The sequence below is a fragment of the Branchiostoma belcheri genome, unplaced genomic scaffold, assembly GCF_001625305.1.
Source record: "Branchiostoma belcheri isolate BF01 breed outbred unplaced genomic scaffold, Haploidv18h27 scaffold27, whole genome shotgun sequence".
Lineage (NCBI taxonomy): Eukaryota > Metazoa > Chordata > Leptocardii > Amphioxiformes > Branchiostomatidae > Branchiostoma > Branchiostoma belcheri.
Window position 1 is genome coordinate 3,105,682 of NW_017803876.1, and position 18,238 is coordinate 3,123,919.

At 42.6% G+C, this 18,238-nt stretch overlaps 3 protein-coding genes across 5 annotated transcripts; 1 reads left to right on the top strand and 2 right to left on the bottom strand.

Annotated features, from left to right (window-relative positions):
- Nucleotides 1–1,021: 1,021 nt before the first annotated feature.
- Nucleotides 1,022–4,533, bottom strand: LOC109472328 (3-oxo-5-alpha-steroid 4-dehydrogenase 1-like). Its single transcript, XM_019772025.1, has 6 exons — nucleotides 4,372–4,533; nucleotides 3,512–3,846; nucleotides 3,039–3,205; nucleotides 2,642–2,743; nucleotides 2,298–2,448; nucleotides 1,022–2,034 (listed from the first exon to the last, which is right to left on the bottom strand). Exons 2-6 carry the CDS (start codon nucleotides 3,814–3,816, stop codon nucleotides 1,968–1,970), a joined length of 792 nt encoding a protein of 263 aa, XP_019627584.1. The 5' UTR covers nucleotides 3,817–3,846; nucleotides 4,372–4,533; the 3' UTR covers nucleotides 1,022–1,967.
- Nucleotides 4,534–4,977: 444 nt separating this feature from the next.
- On the top strand, nucleotides 4,978–6,753 carry LOC109472152. Its single transcript, XM_019771726.1, has one exon. The coding sequence runs from the start codon at nucleotides 5,155–5,157 to the stop codon at nucleotides 5,491–5,493; it is 339 nt and encodes a 112-aa protein (XP_019627285.1). The 5' UTR covers nucleotides 4,978–5,154; the 3' UTR covers nucleotides 5,494–6,753.
- Nucleotides 6,754–7,430: 677 nt separating this feature from the next.
- LOC109472292 (coiled-coil domain-containing protein 9-like) lies at nucleotides 7,431–17,662 on the bottom strand. Of its 3 annotated transcripts, XM_019771968.1 has the most exons (15): nucleotides 17,544–17,662; nucleotides 16,190–16,357; nucleotides 15,647–15,802; nucleotides 15,121–15,444; nucleotides 14,779–14,862; nucleotides 14,463–14,624; nucleotides 14,116–14,300; nucleotides 13,816–13,895; nucleotides 12,703–12,720; nucleotides 12,310–12,387; nucleotides 11,414–11,988; nucleotides 11,009–11,180; nucleotides 10,472–10,822; nucleotides 9,901–10,096; nucleotides 7,431–9,125 (listed from the first exon to the last, which is right to left on the bottom strand). In XM_019771968.1, the coding sequence occupies exons 2-14, from the start codon at nucleotides 16,322–16,324 to the stop codon at nucleotides 9,933–9,935; spliced, it is 2,484 nt and encodes an 827-aa protein (XP_019627527.1). In that variant the 5' UTR covers nucleotides 16,325–16,357; nucleotides 17,544–17,662; the 3' UTR covers nucleotides 7,431–9,125; nucleotides 9,901–9,932. The 3 variants fall into 3 exon arrangements, with proteins under 3 accessions (XP_019627527.1, XP_019627528.1, XP_019627529.1); XM_019771969.1 differs by lacking the exon at nucleotides 12,703–12,720; XM_019771970.1 differs by lacking the exon at nucleotides 9,901–10,096.
- Nucleotides 17,663–18,238: the final 576 nt, after the last annotated feature.

An 18,238-nucleotide genomic window follows, 5' to 3' on the forward strand; every position in this document is an offset into this window, starting at 1 on the left:
GGTTTTTAACCAAATGCCGATGACAAATGTAGGCATGCACAATATTCATTGAGACTTATTTTTATCTCAAGCTTGTAACATACGGAGAACAGACACCATTCTTCTTTCTCTCTTAAAATAATCCTCGACGGAAACATCTGCTAGGAGAGTGTCGTGCCTGTGCGCGGATGCACAATATAAACCTGACACCTGCTTAACTTATAACTCAGACTGAATACAAGAGCCTAACTGGAAATCAGTGATAAGATCATAGACATTCTGGCTTACGGAAACAGGAATATAATACATATGCAGGTTGTAGACCTGGCATTACGAGTACATTAGAGTTAGAAATATGAAGGGTGCTCGTCACCTGTAAAAGCTGACTTCACTGCCAACGCGGCGGTCCTCCAGATCCAGGAGGCGAAGACGGCGTGAGCTGGTCTCTCACAGCTCAGTCCGTCCTTCTAGGTCGTGAGCTGTCCGGAAGAAGATTACATCTAAAAGTAGGAAAGCAATCAGGTGGACGGTGGACTTTAATGAGGCATTAAAAAGAACATGATTAAAGGTGGGATGAGCTGGTCAGTCCTCGCAGCTGCGCGACAGCGTTGCTTCGGCAACTGTGGGGCGTTTTCATGTGTTTTCATGGGAACATCCTGTCGCTTGGGATTGAACACAGCATGGGACATCTACATCCCGTGACTTCTTGATTGAACTAATGAACCTTCATGTATTTCCAAAGGACACATCCTGTTTACAAGGAAGGTGGAACCGAAAGAAGCACCGCATGTGCTCCCTGTGACGTGTTGAGCCGATAAATGCGCTTTGTGATATTTTGCAAGAAGAACGTGTCAACAAGGAAAGTGGTCAGCATCGTTTCAGCACCAAGGTCGGAGACCAGGCCTGAATCTGGTCATTCTCGTTGTTGGTGGTGTAGCTTTCTTTATTCTCTACAACCAAGCAGTTCATTCTAGTGCAATAAAATACGATCCACACACTGCCAAAGATGAAATATAGCAAACCAGCCTGTAACTGCATGTTATAATATGGTCCCACTTGATTTGTGCGTTTTATTTGTAGATAACATTATTGTAGTAAAGTATCATAACGCATAGGATAGAAGACCTATACCAACAATATACACTGCAATGAATTTCGGGATTCTGTTATAGTTGTTCTCAATGTTTCTAGTACATTTGGCACATGGGTTGTACAAATCATTTTTCTATGGTGAAATAGATTACCTGTCATCAAAAGTTAGCTCCTAAGTACACAATCACTATCCAGGATTTGATTATTCTGCTTAACTAATTCATTTGAAACAGATTCTGTTAAAAACAACAACAACACATAGTTATAGAGCTTTCATTCGAACAACATGTCTGATACAGGCCAAAAATCCACTCCTCAATTCTCCTGAGTAAAAATTGTTCCTTTGACAATTCCTGAGAGAAGCAAGCTTTCCAAGTCTGAAACAGTGTTGAATACAAAAGGTTCAAATCTTTGCCATTGCACATAATGGTCTTTGCTTCAGTAGTGCTATGAATACAACCCTAAAATTGTAGTGAGAAGATCCTTTTAAAAATTTTAAGCAGGGTACTAGCATCTAGAATCTGGCTACTTGCTAGTACTGAGACTACAGGACACACTAAGATTGACTGTTACAGAAGTTGTTGTTACAAAGTAGTAATCCTCTAAAACTGCACATGTTGTATATCAAGCCTTGTATGTCCCTGGACAGAGTAAACAACACACCACCAACACAACACTTGTCGACTTACTGTTCTTATCAATACATGTACTTGGTGATTATCCCATACTAGTATCTACACATATCTGTTCATTTCAACCTGTGGGACCTATCTTGATATAGGATGTACAGATGACAACTTATCACTTAAACCCTCGTGGTCAGTGTTGCCTGACCATCCTCTGTTTTCATGGCTGTAATTTGAGGTATCCTGGTTTACAGTGATGGAATGAGAAGATCACAACAAGAAGGGGATGATGGCTGCTCTGTCCTTGGGGTAATTGTCAAACTTCTGCAGGTACCACCTACAACAGGACAGAAGCACAGGGAAGTTCAAGGTTAATCCAAACATACCAGACCAGTACAATACAAAAGTGTACATGACAAATTTATTAATCTATCTTTTACTTTTAATCTACAAAGCTACATACATGTACATGTCTGTCAATACATCTACAAACACACTCACACCTGTATACACAAATAAACAAACAAATAAACAAACACATACATACTCTCTTATAATTTTATCATGCAAACAGAGAGACAGAGACCAAGCAGCCCTTACTTGTGATGAGTGAAGGCCCGAGGTCCAATGTTCAGAGTGGTGAAGGTGGCAAAAGCTACAGCCTGGAGAGACCAGCATGCCACGGCAAACCCTGCCCACTCCAAAATCTCACCAAAGAAGTTGGCACCAGAAACATATGTGAACATCCCTCCTGTGATAAAAACAGAAATTAATATGTGTAGATGAAAGTTCAGCTACAGTTTAAAATACAAGATAGATTCTCCACGGTGTAACATGTTTCCACGATGTTTCCCAGTAATTGTAAAATCTCAGTCAATGGACAGTCAGGAAATGTTACACTTGTCTCCAGACACAGCTTTTCAAAACAGTCAGAAGGAGCCTACCTTGTGGAATCTTGTAGCCTGCCTCCCCAGGCTTCCTGAGGCTGCGCAGGATGTGGTCCGAGTGAATGTTTATGGCCATTCCAGCAGCAAACATGAAGACCCCTGCAACAAAAACATGTGTCATCCCAGCACAATGCAGAAACATAAATTCAATTGTTCTCTTGGCCAGGACACCAACTATCTTAGTCTGGTCTGTGTGTACCTCACTTTTCAGAACTGAGCTAACTAAACTCTGAGCCCTGGCCACAGGTTCAACTCCCTACTATGCTTTAAACATAAGGGGTAACTACCTACAAAAAACTAAATACAAACTCCTTGGCCTAAAAGTTAACTGTGAGAACCACACAGAATTATCTCAGCAGCCTTATGTAAGAAGAGCTAGATTCATGACACACACCTACAATAAACCTGGGGTCTGTCAGCCAGCCGTCTGGATACTGTGCATACTGTGACAGGTACCTGGCCTGCAGGTAACCATTGTACACACAGAACAGCAGAGCCAGGAGGAAGGGAACCAGGGGGGTGGGCTTCCCTCCACGGATCAGCAAGGGGAAGATTAAAGACCTGCAGAGGGGAAAAGATACAAGGATTAAGTAAAAGCAGTGAGTCTTCTCTTACTGTGTTATTATGCACGCACCATGTTCCCTTCTTCATTTCAATTCGATTTGTTTTGCATTAAACTGCTTCAGCCATGGTTAACTGCACAACCACTGCACTGCTGGCCCTTAACTCACAAAATCTTGAAACGAAGTTGGAAACACAACCTTCACTATTAAGTCAAGAAATCCAGCTAACGTCAATGTGTAATATGTTCTTGAATGCAAAGTTCAAGATTTTGTTCACACAAACCAGCAAAATCCCTGACCTTACCTGTGGAAGTAGTGCAGCATGTACATGGCGAGCAGGACTCTGTTAGGGAGATGTGCCAGCCTGTCTGCGGGCGTGGCCAGGAGGAGGAGACACGGCACTCCAAACGCCGGCAGCTCCTGTACGAGCCACGCCACGCGGGCGGGCAGGAAACCCGGCACAATGAACCGGGTGGAGTTGCGGCCGTACAGCGCGGTGGTGACAAACGTGAGGAGGAGGAAGGTCGGGACGGAGATGGCGATCATGCCGTAAGCCAGGGAGTCCAGCAGGGCCAGCTCATCACCAGGCAGCTCCAGGGAACTGGACATGACTGATGACTCTGTAGTGAAGCTGACTTTCTATAGATAAAACATGTGTAAAAATTCATATTGCAGCTGCTGCAGCAGTATTAATCTGAGGACTCCTTTGTGGTGATACATATACTGTGGTATTGTTTGCAATGAGCTTGAAGTCAAAGCAAATTACAAAGACGAAAATTATGTACTTCAAAACATAATAGAACGAATAAGGAATGCCCATTGAGCCATCAACAAACAGGATTTGACACCTTTTCCATCTTTCCATCACCTTAACTTAAATGATCTTAATTTCTATGGGTTGGTTTTCCATGGCATGAATGCTGCATGAAACAATATGCATATTGACTGCCACACCTCTCTCAAAATTATGTCTGGAAAGACATACATAGTAGCATTTCGGCTATGCCAAATTTTGAGGAGACATGATGATTGCCCCGCCCCCTAATTACGCCCCTTCGATACAGGTAACCTGTTCAACTGTTGGCTTCAAGCCCCCCTCCCCCTTCCAACAGTTACACAACATTCTCTCCATCATGTTGAGGGTAAAGAACAAAACACGCATACAAGCTATCTCTGATATCTGCCCTATGTTGCTCCCTGAAATCCGCCATGTGTTGTGCCCGTTAATTATAACGACAACGCTTGCTGCTTAGGATAAGTGTTACCTCCCCAACACCTCGCTGTCGCCGATGGGTTCGTAATGCTATGCAGTGATCTGTGGTCCGAGAACGCCACCTGTCGAATGTTTACAGCATTGCAGAAAGTACCAAACATTTCACTTTGAATGGCCCTGGAATGGCCAATAATATATTACCACGCCACTGGAGATAAATAATATCGAAGTAGTGGAAACTTTGATTGACAAGGTGAAAAAAATCTAAAGCAGACAACGTATACGTAAAAAGAAAGGGCGAAATAGAATTATTTCACACACTAATCACTGATTTGCGTCGGACATGATAGACCCATGATAATGACAATCACGTTTGTCATTTTTTCGCCTACGATTTTTGCAAAGACCTGCCTTTAAGTAGCTTCGTTTTCATCAGTCATTAACATTTTCTGGGTTGGCTCTGTCCGAGTGTGGGGAAACTCTATCATGTCTATGATAAAAAGCAGCAGTGCTCGTCAAGTCTATGAATATTAATTCAGCCCCCGGCGGGGACTGAAACGCGGATCGCACTCCATTGCCATCAAACGCAGCCCTGGTCACGTTACAAGTTATCAGTAGAACACGGCACAGTTCACCGTTAACTACACTGCACAAAGCTTCCCGGGGGACACGCTGAGAGCATTCCATCTGCGGCTGGTTAATCTCGAGCAGCAGTCACAACGCAGCGTGCAAAGATGAAGCCAGAGGCCCCTCCATCCGCGGAGGGAGTGGAGAAGCCGGGAGAGTCAATGGCCAACAAACTGCAGCACAAGCATGGCGCGGCGCCTCTCCCCATCATCCGCCCCGTGGCCGCCGACAACAACGCTTCGGCCGCCGGCTCCGGCAGGAAGGAGAAAATAGCCAGCAAGACAAACAAGAAGTGGATGCGGCTCGCCACCGTCTTTGCCTATGTGTTTTTCGTGTCCCTCGCTGCCATCATTTTGGCCATTTACTATAGCTTCTTCTGGGTAGGCACACCCCAGAGTATCAGTGCACAGACAAACGGCAACGACACTGTCTTCAGTTCGGCATGATCTTTTTTTTTGACAGCCCTGGATTCCCGGTAGGATATCTTTATTTATACCTTCAGTGACGCAAATTTTGGGCTAGCATGCACAGTCATTGCCTTACGTATTGCTTATGTACTGAAGCAACAGAGCAGTCAGGGGCCAAGTCAAGCATCCGCGCACGGCAGGTGTCATTCATTACCTTCACAATGGTATTCTACCAACAATACCTCATTGCTGGAATCAAAGGCTTTATGTTAGACATTTTCTCTGACTATTCTCCTGGCATGATGTACCTGTACAAGGTACTGAAAACATTGATGTTAATCTGGTGTATTTTTTCCCCAGAGAAGATAAGCTTCCAACAGGAGAAAGGATGGTGTGATTTCAACCTTATAAATGATCTCTAGCCGTGTCCACCGATGCTCGAGCTCCCGGAGTATCCATCACCTTGTGTAAATAACGACTTATATTTGCTGCTGCCTCGTGGATGAAAAATCACCAAGGACTCGGGTATTCGTGCCATGACACGTACAGTGTACCCATGACTGATCCATTAACAGTAATCAGCACAGATGCATGCACGGCCCACGTCGCTCGGACATTACCTGTCTATTGCGCCTCGCGCTGATTGAAACCACTCAACTCATTAGTCCCTGCTAAATACATCATCGCACTTTGGAACCTACTTAGGGGTAATAACGTTATGCCGCATCATCAGTGTCTGCTCCGACCCCTTTACTTAGCTTTACGTTTGTCACCACAGTACGTCAAAACAAGACTGCAGAAAATAATCATGTAGCATCATCTAAAGGACGATATTTCTAAGCCTCTAATGCTAGAATCGTGAACGGTATTTTGATATTGCCGAGTTTGTTTTCGCCGATGCGACTGTTTTGTCACTACTATTTTGTTGATTTGTTCTGACGGTTTTCGTGGCTGTACATTGTGAAAAGGTGACCATTAGAACACAGGAGTCGGAGAGTTGAAATTGGCGATTTCATAAACACCTTTCATGGAGCCTATCATAGTGATGTTGGTATAAATATTACGTTTTCTTATATATGATGTGTATGTGTTGCTACCTTTGGCAGAAAAAAGATACCATTGTATACAGTCATGTAAAAAGGGATATATATAGGATGTTATGTCAAAGTAAATCGCATGGCGCCATTTCACATGGTACTGTAATCAGAAATTATTGTGGCCTGAAAATGGTATATGTGGATTGAATCGATTCCACATATCAGGTCGGGTGTACCTGTGGTGCGTCTGGTACGGCCCGGTAAGTACTCCGTCCAGTACCAACAGATAACGTTCTGACGGTACTTACGTCTCCAGTGATATTCCGAATAGACATTATACAATGACGAATGAGAGATTACAATGAGACCTTTATAATGGATGAAGCAGAAAACCGGTTCACCGATGTGCATGTACTTGAGCCGGATTTATGTGACATTTTCCTCCCAAATGGGTAATCTGGCGTCTCTGTGCACTTTTTCACTCGTGCTTTTTGTACCATGGAATTTTGGAAGTCCTGCACCTATTTTCTTGTGTTGTATACTAGCAAGGAAATTATCTGTACGACTCTATATTGAATGTCGCCATACTCTTGTCAACTTTCATGTACGAATATGTATGAATAAATTGTTTGTATTATGTAATGTTTCTGACTCACACGTCTGTCCTGTCTTGTGATAGGCCTTATCCGAACCTACAACTGCTCAAACCAATGATGACCAAAGTTCTGTTGTATTGTGCTGTACCATTCATGCACACATGTCAAAGCCATGTCAAATACTGAAATATTTACCACACCTCTACTGTAGACAGTTTTAAATGACACGTTTACATGAAAGTTATAACAGGGTGATTGTGTTGTTGAGTCTTCCACAGTTCCCCAGAAATTTTGGACCAGCAACAAGACACGCTAGTAACAGTAACACAATTAATGAATTCCATGTCACAGGTTGTGACCAGTTTATTCCATTATCATCATCATAATAGTCCCTTGCAGCCCTGGTTACATTCATTAGAAAATGCTATCTCTACAGAAACCAGTGACTGCGAGCAACAGTCTGTCATGGTATCTCAGGACAAAACATCTTCAAGGAGCTCACTAACAGCGGTGCATGTTAAAAAAAGCACAGTGCAAAATCTATACAACAGAAATCAACTGTACAACAATAACATTGTTGTCCCATCCTTATGTTCCTATTGAACATATTCACAGATGGACACACATGTATAGGTAGAAAAGCACACATCCTGGATAATTTAGCATTTTCAAACATGATTTACAATCAGGACAAACTGTACTAGAGCATACCTCTCCCTCCATGAATTGCAACTGTTCAAACATGTCATAGGGAGTTTATGTCGAGCCTCCACACTTGTGTTCACCTGCCAGAAATGTACACATGTACAACATCTCATTTCACTCATCTACTACCATCCTATGGTAATCTGCTGCTGTCTGGCCATGAGTTCCAGTCTTAATAGCAGAGACAGCTAAAGCAATCTATGCCACAGTAAAACATGCCATAGAAGTAATATAGGTGCTATGACAGTATTATTCATTAAAACTTCTAAAAATGTGCATCAATTGAAATACATTTGGATATACACTGAAGTTACAAGAACACAGACTCATAAAAACCAAACTAATACTATTGTATAAGTTAAATTGGCTACTATAATACCAACAAAACTGCACACTTTTCATATCCTTCAAAAGCTGCTTATACTACTTATCACAATAAAAATACAGTAGACTGACCAAATTAGATGTTGTATCACTTTGTACTACTAGTAATTTCAATTTGCACCAGGTGCATGCATTTGCATTAAAATTATTTATAATTGAATAAATAGTTGTACAAGTATTCCAGTGTCATTACTTGAATCAAATATGTTGTCATTTCATTCTATAACAGCTTGAATATAAACATACAGGTCGACACATAACTTGAGTTGCATGACACTCAAACACAGTCTCAAACACTTGACTGCACAGATGACAGAGGAATTCTTAAGCATATACAGGTAATAACCATATTCACATTACTGCAATGTAACCAGTTTCAAAGAAATATTCAATGACAGCCTATAAGCTTTCACCTATCAGGTCAAACCGTCTGTTCACTTGGCACTCAGAGAAAGATTAAAAAGCTTCTAGTCTAGCAGCTTAAAACCCCAAGGTACTCGTACTAGTCAATTGGCTATGCACTATTGTCTGTTACAGTCTGAATCTGCTCAAACATATTGTACAATAGCTTCTGTTTAAAACAGTCTGAGACTCCAAGTGAAACATTGCCATGCCCATGAAACCTTCTGTGGTAGTGTTTGTGAATTCTAGCTGCCACAATTCAAGCAACATGATTTTATTTTATCATGTCATTATCAGAATGTCAACAAATACAAACCTGGGAGATAAAATCTTTCTTAAAATCTTTCTAGTACTTCCCTATAGTGATGAAGTTGTGCAGAATTTCATTGTTTATACACAGTAAAACATTAATTTTTTTTCATTTCTCAACAATAGCAGAAATATTTTCAAGCTTTTTTTCCACATAGGTGTACCACTTCTGTTAAAGTAGACAGTTTGCAGCAGTGTCCAGTCTCTGCTTGTATGACCATTGACCACTATCCATTCTCTGAAAAGAAATAAATAAACAGAACTTAGTTCATGACAATTCTATACCTACTATAGAGTAAGACACACTGGAGACTAAGAGAAACAGCAGCGGAATGGAAAGGAAACAAAGCATACATGTTGTGACAAAGTGCAGCATGGTGAAAAGTGGTTTATGCTAAAAGGCCAAGGATGTGCACTGTGGAAGTGTGATTCCGACTGCCCACTCCCAGTCGTTGTGTCCTTCCTAGATTTACCATCGGCACATACGTAAGACATACATGAAGCCATGGTCAGTAATGGTAGGTTTTGTACAGCACAGTTTCTGTTGATTTGGTGTAGCATAAGGGAAATATTGGACAATAACATGACTTGCATGGCGGACTGAAATACAGGCATTTAAAGCCATCATTTTTAGACCATAGTTACATTATTGTAGGTCTGACTTTCTTTTCACACACAATACAACGGAGTTCACAAATTAGAAGTGTTCTTGTCTAGTTTCAAAGTACGCAATACAAGGTTTTGCTACTCAAAACTGCACAATATCATACTGTACTGCACAAAACCATAGTGAAGAAGTGCACAAGTGAGGAATGATCCTAGCAGTGTTTGGATGTACAAGGAAACACAAACACAACAAACTATTGCACAACAGCCCTCTACTGCAAGCACTAACACTGAAAAGTACTAATGTAGTTCCACATAGTGATGGGGGTGATATCCTAAGCACATGTAGGCAGCCACTACTAGCCACGCCATGTCCTATCCTGCAAACACAAATACAGGGATGGTACCTCATGCAGCTACCACCAACATGCATTTACTGCTATGGAGAAGTCTTCTTGGTGTAAGCAACAGTGTTATAGTCACTGATGTTGATGGCACCACAGCTGGATTCAGCATCAGAGAGAGGGAACTCACAGTCAGACAAACTGGGTTCCAGGGTGGGAGGGGGGCTCTCTCCCTCCCTAACATCTTCAGAATGATCCCCTGATTATGACAGACAGGACAGTAGGTAATGACATGACTAGGAGGTAGCATTGTCAAAGAGAAGAATACAGTCAGGAAATATGGTAGAATGGAAGGTCTGGGGGCTATTCTGTTTAGTTTACTGGGGTTCCGATACTCACGGCCTCAAAATATATCTCCAGACTTGATTTTGAGGTTACAAGGATGGGAGGCCTGGTACACTAAATAGGATTGCACTCAGGCTAATATTTCACCTCATCTTGAAAATTATCACCAGCTGGGCAGATTGCTCACAAAACATCATTAAAGTTGCCACCAAAGAACAAAATAAATCCACCGCAGTTTCAACAAATCAAATCAAATCAAATCAAATAAAAAGTGATTATGCAAACTCACTTTCTTCCCCTTCTGCTGGAGCTGAATCTTCTGCTTGTTCCCCTGTTGATTCTGTTGGACTTTTTTCTGCATCTTGTGTCTCTGTTCGGAGAACTGTCATATCTTCAGATGTAGGTTCTGCTGGTTCAGCCACAGCCTCTGAACTTTTTGCAGCCTCCACAGTTGTTTCAGCTACAGGCACAGCAGTTTCTTTGACATCTTCAGCATTCACAGTTGATGGCTCAGCTGCAGTCACTGGAGATTCTTCAGCTTTCACAGCTGTGTCTTGTTTAACCAGCTCTTCCGATGGTATTGCAGGAGCCTCCTGGTTAGTAGGCGTTACTTCTTCAGATGTGCTGACTGATTCGGAGGCTGGAAAGACAATCATTCCATCACATTCCATGCCAACACACACAATATCAAGATTCATTACAAAATGTAACAATATACAAAATTCAACCCAGTTTGAAGTCTCTGTTTGGGACAGCACTAAGTTCAGACTGTATTGCACATGTTTACCACAGCTCCAACGATGTACTGATAACTTTATTGACTTACGTGATGACACTTCTGAGCTGTCAGAAGCTTTCGTTTGGCCAGCACTGCTGTCTTGAACTGGGGTAAGGACATCATGTTCATCTTTGGAAGGCACTTCTGTAGTGATATCCTCTCCACTGACACCCTGCCCTGGTGCCGAATCACTCCCCGTTCTGTGTCGTCTTCTGCACTCCTGAATAGGAAACCATCAAGTCACTTACTGCAGTTATGATTGTCAAAATAGTATTATGTTTTCAACACTATATTGAAAATTTTTATTTCTGGACAACACTTCTAAGGGGAATGTGACATGAAAACTTAATGATAAATTGACTCAAAATGCATGTACTACCTGGATGCACTCAATACAGAAGTGTTTAGTGGGAGAATCGCACCAATCATGACAACTGATAACCGGATCCTTACTGTTCTTTGTGGCTTGGGCTCCTCACTGGTCTTCTCGACAATATCATCCTCACAATCGTGGAACTCCTGCCCCTCCTCCTCCTCCCCGTATGGGGAGTCCATCCGTGCATCGGGAGGGTAGCCCTGGCCCTGCTGGACATCCCCCCAGTCCCCGGACAGACTGCCGCTGCCACTCTCCCCCATCTCCACCGCCCAGTCCGCCACGTGGACGTGGTCAGGGGGGGTCCTCAGCTCCAGGGGGGAGGTGGGGGACATGGGGTTGGTGGGGGAGGGCGGCTCGCGGGCGGGGGGCATCACCAGGGGCGAGATGGGCCTGAATCGGTTGTTGTTGTTATTGTTGTTGGCATGGCCGTTGTCCTCAGCTACGGCTTCCTCCATGGGTGTGTTTGCTGTCTCCTGGGCATCGGCCACCTCGGCTTGCTCTCTGTTGTTTTCCTTGTTTTCCACTTTGCGGTTCTCTCCCTGTACAGTGACAGTGAGGCCCTCGGCAGCAGCCTTCTCAGCCTTGTCACCCTTCAGGGACCTGGTGCGGCGCCGCTGCTTTCTACGACCCTCACCCTCCTCATGTCTGTCCCCTGATCAAGAAAGAACAATTTGGTTATCGGCCAAAGAGTGACGGAGGATTTGAGCCTGTATTACTGGCCCCAAGAATTTGGCAAAGCACACTGGGTCACATCTTCTCTTCTCAGTTTGTTGGTCTTTTAACATGCAGGACTCATTTCTGGGGCTCTCCCATACACAGATCTTAAGGCTTATACTAAGCAAAAGCAAACTTTGAGACTCTTTTAGCAAGTCTTTGTTGTCAAGTCGATATAAAAAATTACATCCAGCTAAGGAGGTTTAACCAACATACACTACGACAAAATTTCGAAGAGATTTAACGATCAAGTGATCACCTTTCCTGTCTCGTTCAGGTCTCCTTGGCTGGTTACTGTCTGCTGCAGGGAAGCGACCACTGCCTATCCTTTTGCCACCTAACAAACAAGTGGAAACCATTACTTATAAGTTACAATATTGGCCAATGCGCTTTTTGCATAGATAGGGACATGATACAACTAGCATTTACTGAATTGGTGTTAACATTTTATAATCTTTATGTGTTCAGTAGAAGTCCCCTATGCTCATTGTAAAAGCATTTGTAAGTTACCAAGCAGTCAAAGCATCTACAAAAGCATGCAATCTACATTCTTCAGCTAAAACATTACTTGAATGAAGTTAATGCAAACGTAAGGATGGATTGTTCCAAAAACATGATTGTACTGTTAAAAACATAAAAAGTTGGGGTTTACCTTCCTCAAAATCTCTTTCTGTCATGACACCAACATGCAACAAAAATAAAAGCATTAGCATCAGCCGCGCTGTGAGTCTCCAGCATATGAATGATGGTTATTTAGTGTGATAATGCCATGGTGTAAAATAAAGCATTCCAGGATAGACAAAAGTCCAAAAACCACAAATGAAAAGTAGGATCTTAACTTACTTAGTATACATATGGGACTGGAATAACCAATTCCATAATTCCTTTTCAACCGGCTTTACTTTTTACAGCTCTACTGGCTTCTTTATTACTCAAAGCTTTTAAAAAGCTGGAAAATAATTTTAGCTGCTTGTAGCTACGTATTGTATCATCAAAATGCAGTCTACATTTCTATTCAAACTTCCATGAAAACAATGAATCAAAACATTGCATGCTGGTTGGTATTAGGTGTACATACCAAGATAGGTAAAAAATAGTCCTTCAGGATTTTATATACTGTTATATTTCTCACTTTAAGGTCTGTTACCCTTACAGAATATAAACCACATTCTGGTTGGAATTAGTGAGCACAAAAAATAAAAGGAACTATTCAGTAAAGATAAATCTGGTTGATTTAGACAACCTTTATTGAAACCAATGCTTGAATAAAATTCCTAATAAATCACACATTACAGCTTCCACTTAAAATAACAATAACAATAACATGAAGACTTTTAAAAATACATTGTACAATGGTTAATGTCATGGTCAGATTGACAATTGATGTCATATGACTAGTAAATTTACAGAAAAGTATGGGAAACAAAGTATAGAATGGAGCACTGGACACTACGCAGCAATCATGCAATCTGCACTAACAAGAAACAATATAGCCATTCTTCCTTTTGGTGTCATTTGATAAGCAGCAACAAGATGCATACAATGATGGTTCTGCAAGATGATTCTAATTCTGCAAGACAAGCAGCAATAGGCAAGCATTGCAGAAATACAGTTGGAAAAAAGCAATTGTGTACATCAATTTTTGTCATGATTCAATGCAATTGGGAGGGTAAGTATAGAAAGAGGAGGAGCATGCAGGTAGGCAGGGAGGGTCCCCAGGATATCATGAGAGATTTGTCAGAGTACTACTCGCTGGAGGTCTCACCTCTCTGCCGACCGCTGGTCTCGATCCATGCCCCGAGTGTGGGCTGGGAGGGGGCCAGGACGTCTGCGGGTTCTACATTACTGTACAGGAGGAATCAGTAGAAATCTATCAAGACACTACATTAATTGTTTTATTTTTCCTTCACAGCATCTCATACATCCATTACTATTTACTGTTTACAAATAATTTTAACATACAAATACATCACAAGAAAACAGATGAACATAATACTTTCTTAGCTGTGTCTCAACACTAACGTTTCATATCATATATGTGCATTAAGACAGGATATGTTCCTACCCATCCAGTTTCTCCTGGTCCCACTCCCTCTTCCACTCCCCTCCTGCCGTCCGGTGTCTCTCCAGACGTTCCCGGTCGATACGTTCCCTCTCCTGTCTCCACTCCTCGTACTCCTTCCTCTCTCTTCCTGTCATGGACAAGGTCATGTCCATCTTGTCTCTAGACCCTCGCTGGTGATATCGACCCTGTGAAGATGAGGGATACTCAAACTGTTTTCTTGGTCATCTTGTAACTTTCCAAGGGTTATAGAACAAAGGAAATAAAACTTTGAATCATAGTACACCCACAACAGTCAAAGATTCTCTCCCATACAAAATCACACACTGTACATACGCACAGCTCCATACCTGTTTCTGTTGTTTCTTCAGCTGCTCCATGCCGTGCTTCACACCGTCGAAGTCCTTCCCTCCCCAGTTCATTGCACTGCGTCGGCTGCCCTGGTGTCGGTCTTCCACTGCCTCGGGGAGGGGGCCCTGCCGTCTGGGGTCATCAAGGAAGTGGCGCAGTCTCTGATTAGAGAGAGATCCTGTTAATGTCACAGCTATAGAGCACCACAGCAAGGTAAACAGTCCCTACATACTGCTTCCAAACAGTACAAGCAGTCAACTCCCAATATGCCAAAGCCAACAAATGGAAGTGGACAGACTTAAAGAATAGCCGTACCTTTCCCTCAAGCTCCAATTCGGACATAAGTCTGAGCTCCTCTTCCATCTGCTCAATGTTTTTCTTCCTCTTCTCTTCCCATTCCTAGAACAAATTAGATTGTTTGCTAGCAGCAGTGCAACAATGAGTACTATAAGCATTGTTACAACAAAACATTAATAATGCAATCTACAAACTGTGAGTTAAACAATACAGTAACACAGAAACTGATACCAGTAGTCACAAAAGTCCTAAACCTAGGCTATGTTCCTAAATCCTACTGTCAGAAGGAACAAACAACTGATAGAACTGAATTGTAGGCTGAATTACAATATCTTAAGTAAATACCAGAAAACCCCATACCTTAGCTTTTGTGTCTTCTCTGCCACCACCGCCGCCCCCCTCCCTCCTGTCACGCCCCCTGCCCCTCCCAGTGCCTGGGCCTCTGGGCTGCCCTGGTGACTTCGGTGGAAAGGAATCCTTTGGAGCTCGAGGAGACTCCCTGGAACCTCGGGGTTCCCTCTGTTCTTTGGATTTCCATTGCTCTCTGGTGTCCCTCTGTTCTTTAGGTATCCGTTGTGAGCCTGGTGACTTGGGTGGGAAGTCTCCCCTGGGGCCCCCTCGGCCCCGACCACGCCCCCGTGGTGGTCCTCTCCTGTCTGTTCTGTCATGCCCATCTTGGTCGTCCTGTATTATATGCACAAAATATAAACATGACAACTGCATACAGGCCTACAGGTAATGGTATTATTTACCATATATGTGGTGTAAGTGCTCAAAATACATTTGACATTTTGGGAGTTACTTTTAATGTGCAAGCAACCAAAGTCTGAAGGAACTGTAGTGTAATAAGTAGTTTCCTATGGTAACAACTCTTCATTCTACTCACATGAGTTCCTCTGGGTGGAGGTTTTCTTCTCTCATTTGCTTCAGGAAACTGAAAATCAGCAGACTTTGTGGTAGGGCTGACTACAACTGCTGCACCCCCCTTAACAGGAATGGAGCTGCCCGTCTTTTCCGCAGTCCTGCGATCAGCCTCCACTTCCTGTAATGAGGAAAAGTACCAACAGCTGCCACGCTGCTCCTCCAGAAGCCCTCCATATTTCTACTTTGTAGGCCTTATCACTTATTTTCAAGCCTTGTATATGATGCTGTAGGGCAAATATGTCTCAGGGCTGACATTCAGGATGACTAAGAGAGATAAAACCAACAAGATATGCTATCAGCTTTTCTTTCTAACTAGAAATAAAGTTTTGAATGAGTAAAACAGTCTTCAAACTGTAGCTGCTACTGGTAAGTTGCTTCAATATTTGGATAACATTTCTTATCACTAAGTATGCACACTGCTGAAACCATGTGTGTTTCTCTTTTCTAAACAAGGAGATTTCAGAAAGATAATTGTGTTCTGAAAACAACATTCAGCATACACTACCTGATGCCTCTTGAGAAGGGCTTCATTTTTCCTCCTGATTTCCTCCATTTTGCGGTTCAGCATGGCCTCCTTGTCTTCCTTGGACATGTCCCCTGGGGACACAACAGCGGATCCAGCCTCTTGTACATCCGCCATCTTCTAGTGTTTGTCAAGACGTTGTTTATAGATCTAGATGAAGCCAAGAATGAGAGTCAATTTTTTAAATAAAAAAGAACATTTCTAACATGCAAGGAAGTGATACAATAGAAAACTGTATAATACATCTACATTTTTGTACATGTATATTATTTCTCCATAGCCCCTAGAAGACAAAAGAATATAATGGTAGTGGGAGTGACTCTTTAAATTGATCGTTGATTTATCATATAAATGGTTTTAAAAATAGCTGACCAACAAACTTATCAAAAAGCCGGCAAACAGGCTAGCTTTACAGCATCAGGATAACATGTACAGCTTTTGACCCTTATGTTTTACTATTGTGGTAACCACATTGACCCTCCCAGCATGCAAGACTCCACCCATGCGACCAGTCAGCAGCAATGTTGTTATGTCTGACAGACAACAGGTCAACGTGCCACTGGCTGATATAATTTCTCACAATCCCATGGCATTAGTTCCTACATGTACATTTCCGACTTGTTCCCATTGGTGCCACGATAAAGATATAATGTTAACAGCCCTATGATTCTTGACATGATCTTCAACAGCCTGGGAGTGGGAACATGAACAGCAGTGACATGAGGTAATCCATTCCTATGCCAGGAAATAACCATAATTTGTGTCGAACTGAAGCGTGAGGGGCAATCAGGTCAGGCCCGTAAGTGTGGGTTGTGAGGGGATAATTTGTTGTAAAATCATGTATAATCCGGTTCAAAGTCCACACATATTCGTGGCTCGTGCGATCCAAAACACCCTAGATAAGAGCAGGTGCCGAACCCCACGTACAGCCCGTCTGCTGCTGTTGTGCATTCCTGCATGCTCCCACGGGCTTGAAGTCGTCGGAGAGGCACGAATTCCAGTCAGACGAGCGTTTCAAGCACAGCGCAAATTCTGGAGACCGCGGCAGACACACTTGTACCGAGTCGTTGACACGCCTGACAGCTGACGCCAAGTCTCTGTATCCATTTACACCACATCTGTGCTGAGTTGGGCTGCAGACATCTCGATATGCGGGTCGGCCTTTTTTGGTGCTCACTAGCTCAGACTCCATGAGTAACAGGTAACGGCAACCCATCATAACATAAGCCCAAAGAAAACTCCAAAACTGCACAAGTAGCGCAAAATTTGCTTCAAAGGCAATATAAACCAAACACCCCTGCGACTCCGTGTATAGCATAAGGGCACTCATACTCACCACAACCGGTACAAACGCTTGATTTTCCTTCAAACCCAGAGTTGTCACCACTGACCGACCCAGTCAGCCATTGCAGGCAATGCATCATGGGGGTAGGCAGGGTCCGCTATTTGTTACCGCACATTCGTTCGGTGGAGCACACACGATTTCTGATTCTTACGCAAAATTTCAATACTGTGATACAAACAAAGGAATAAAATACCTTGATAAAGCAAAAAAGTCAATTGTTTTATAATTTCAGTCAGATTTGGCTCAAGAAACGTTCGTTCAAACGACTACGTATGTTGGTGCCGAATAGCGGAGAATTTATTTACAGTGTACGAAACGCGGGAAACTTTGAATGGGACTACTAGTATATAAAACAGGCCGTCTGACTTCACAATATTGACCATTTGTATTTTGTCTAACAACGACAGGTCATTGTCCGACCTTACGACAGCTTTATGATTCCATTACCGAAATAGCATACTCCCACCCCTCAAATACTATGACCTGCCATATGTCCATATAGTTGGATGAAAATTACAGTATCATTGCACTACAGTTCCTATGCATCCCCTTAATAATAGATAACTCTGATCAAGGACATTATACACAGTGTATAATGTCCTTGCTCTGATGCTGTACTTTGCATCACATTTTAATATATCTGTGTGTTTTGTTGTTGTGCAAGGTAATATTGTAACTTTCAGGAA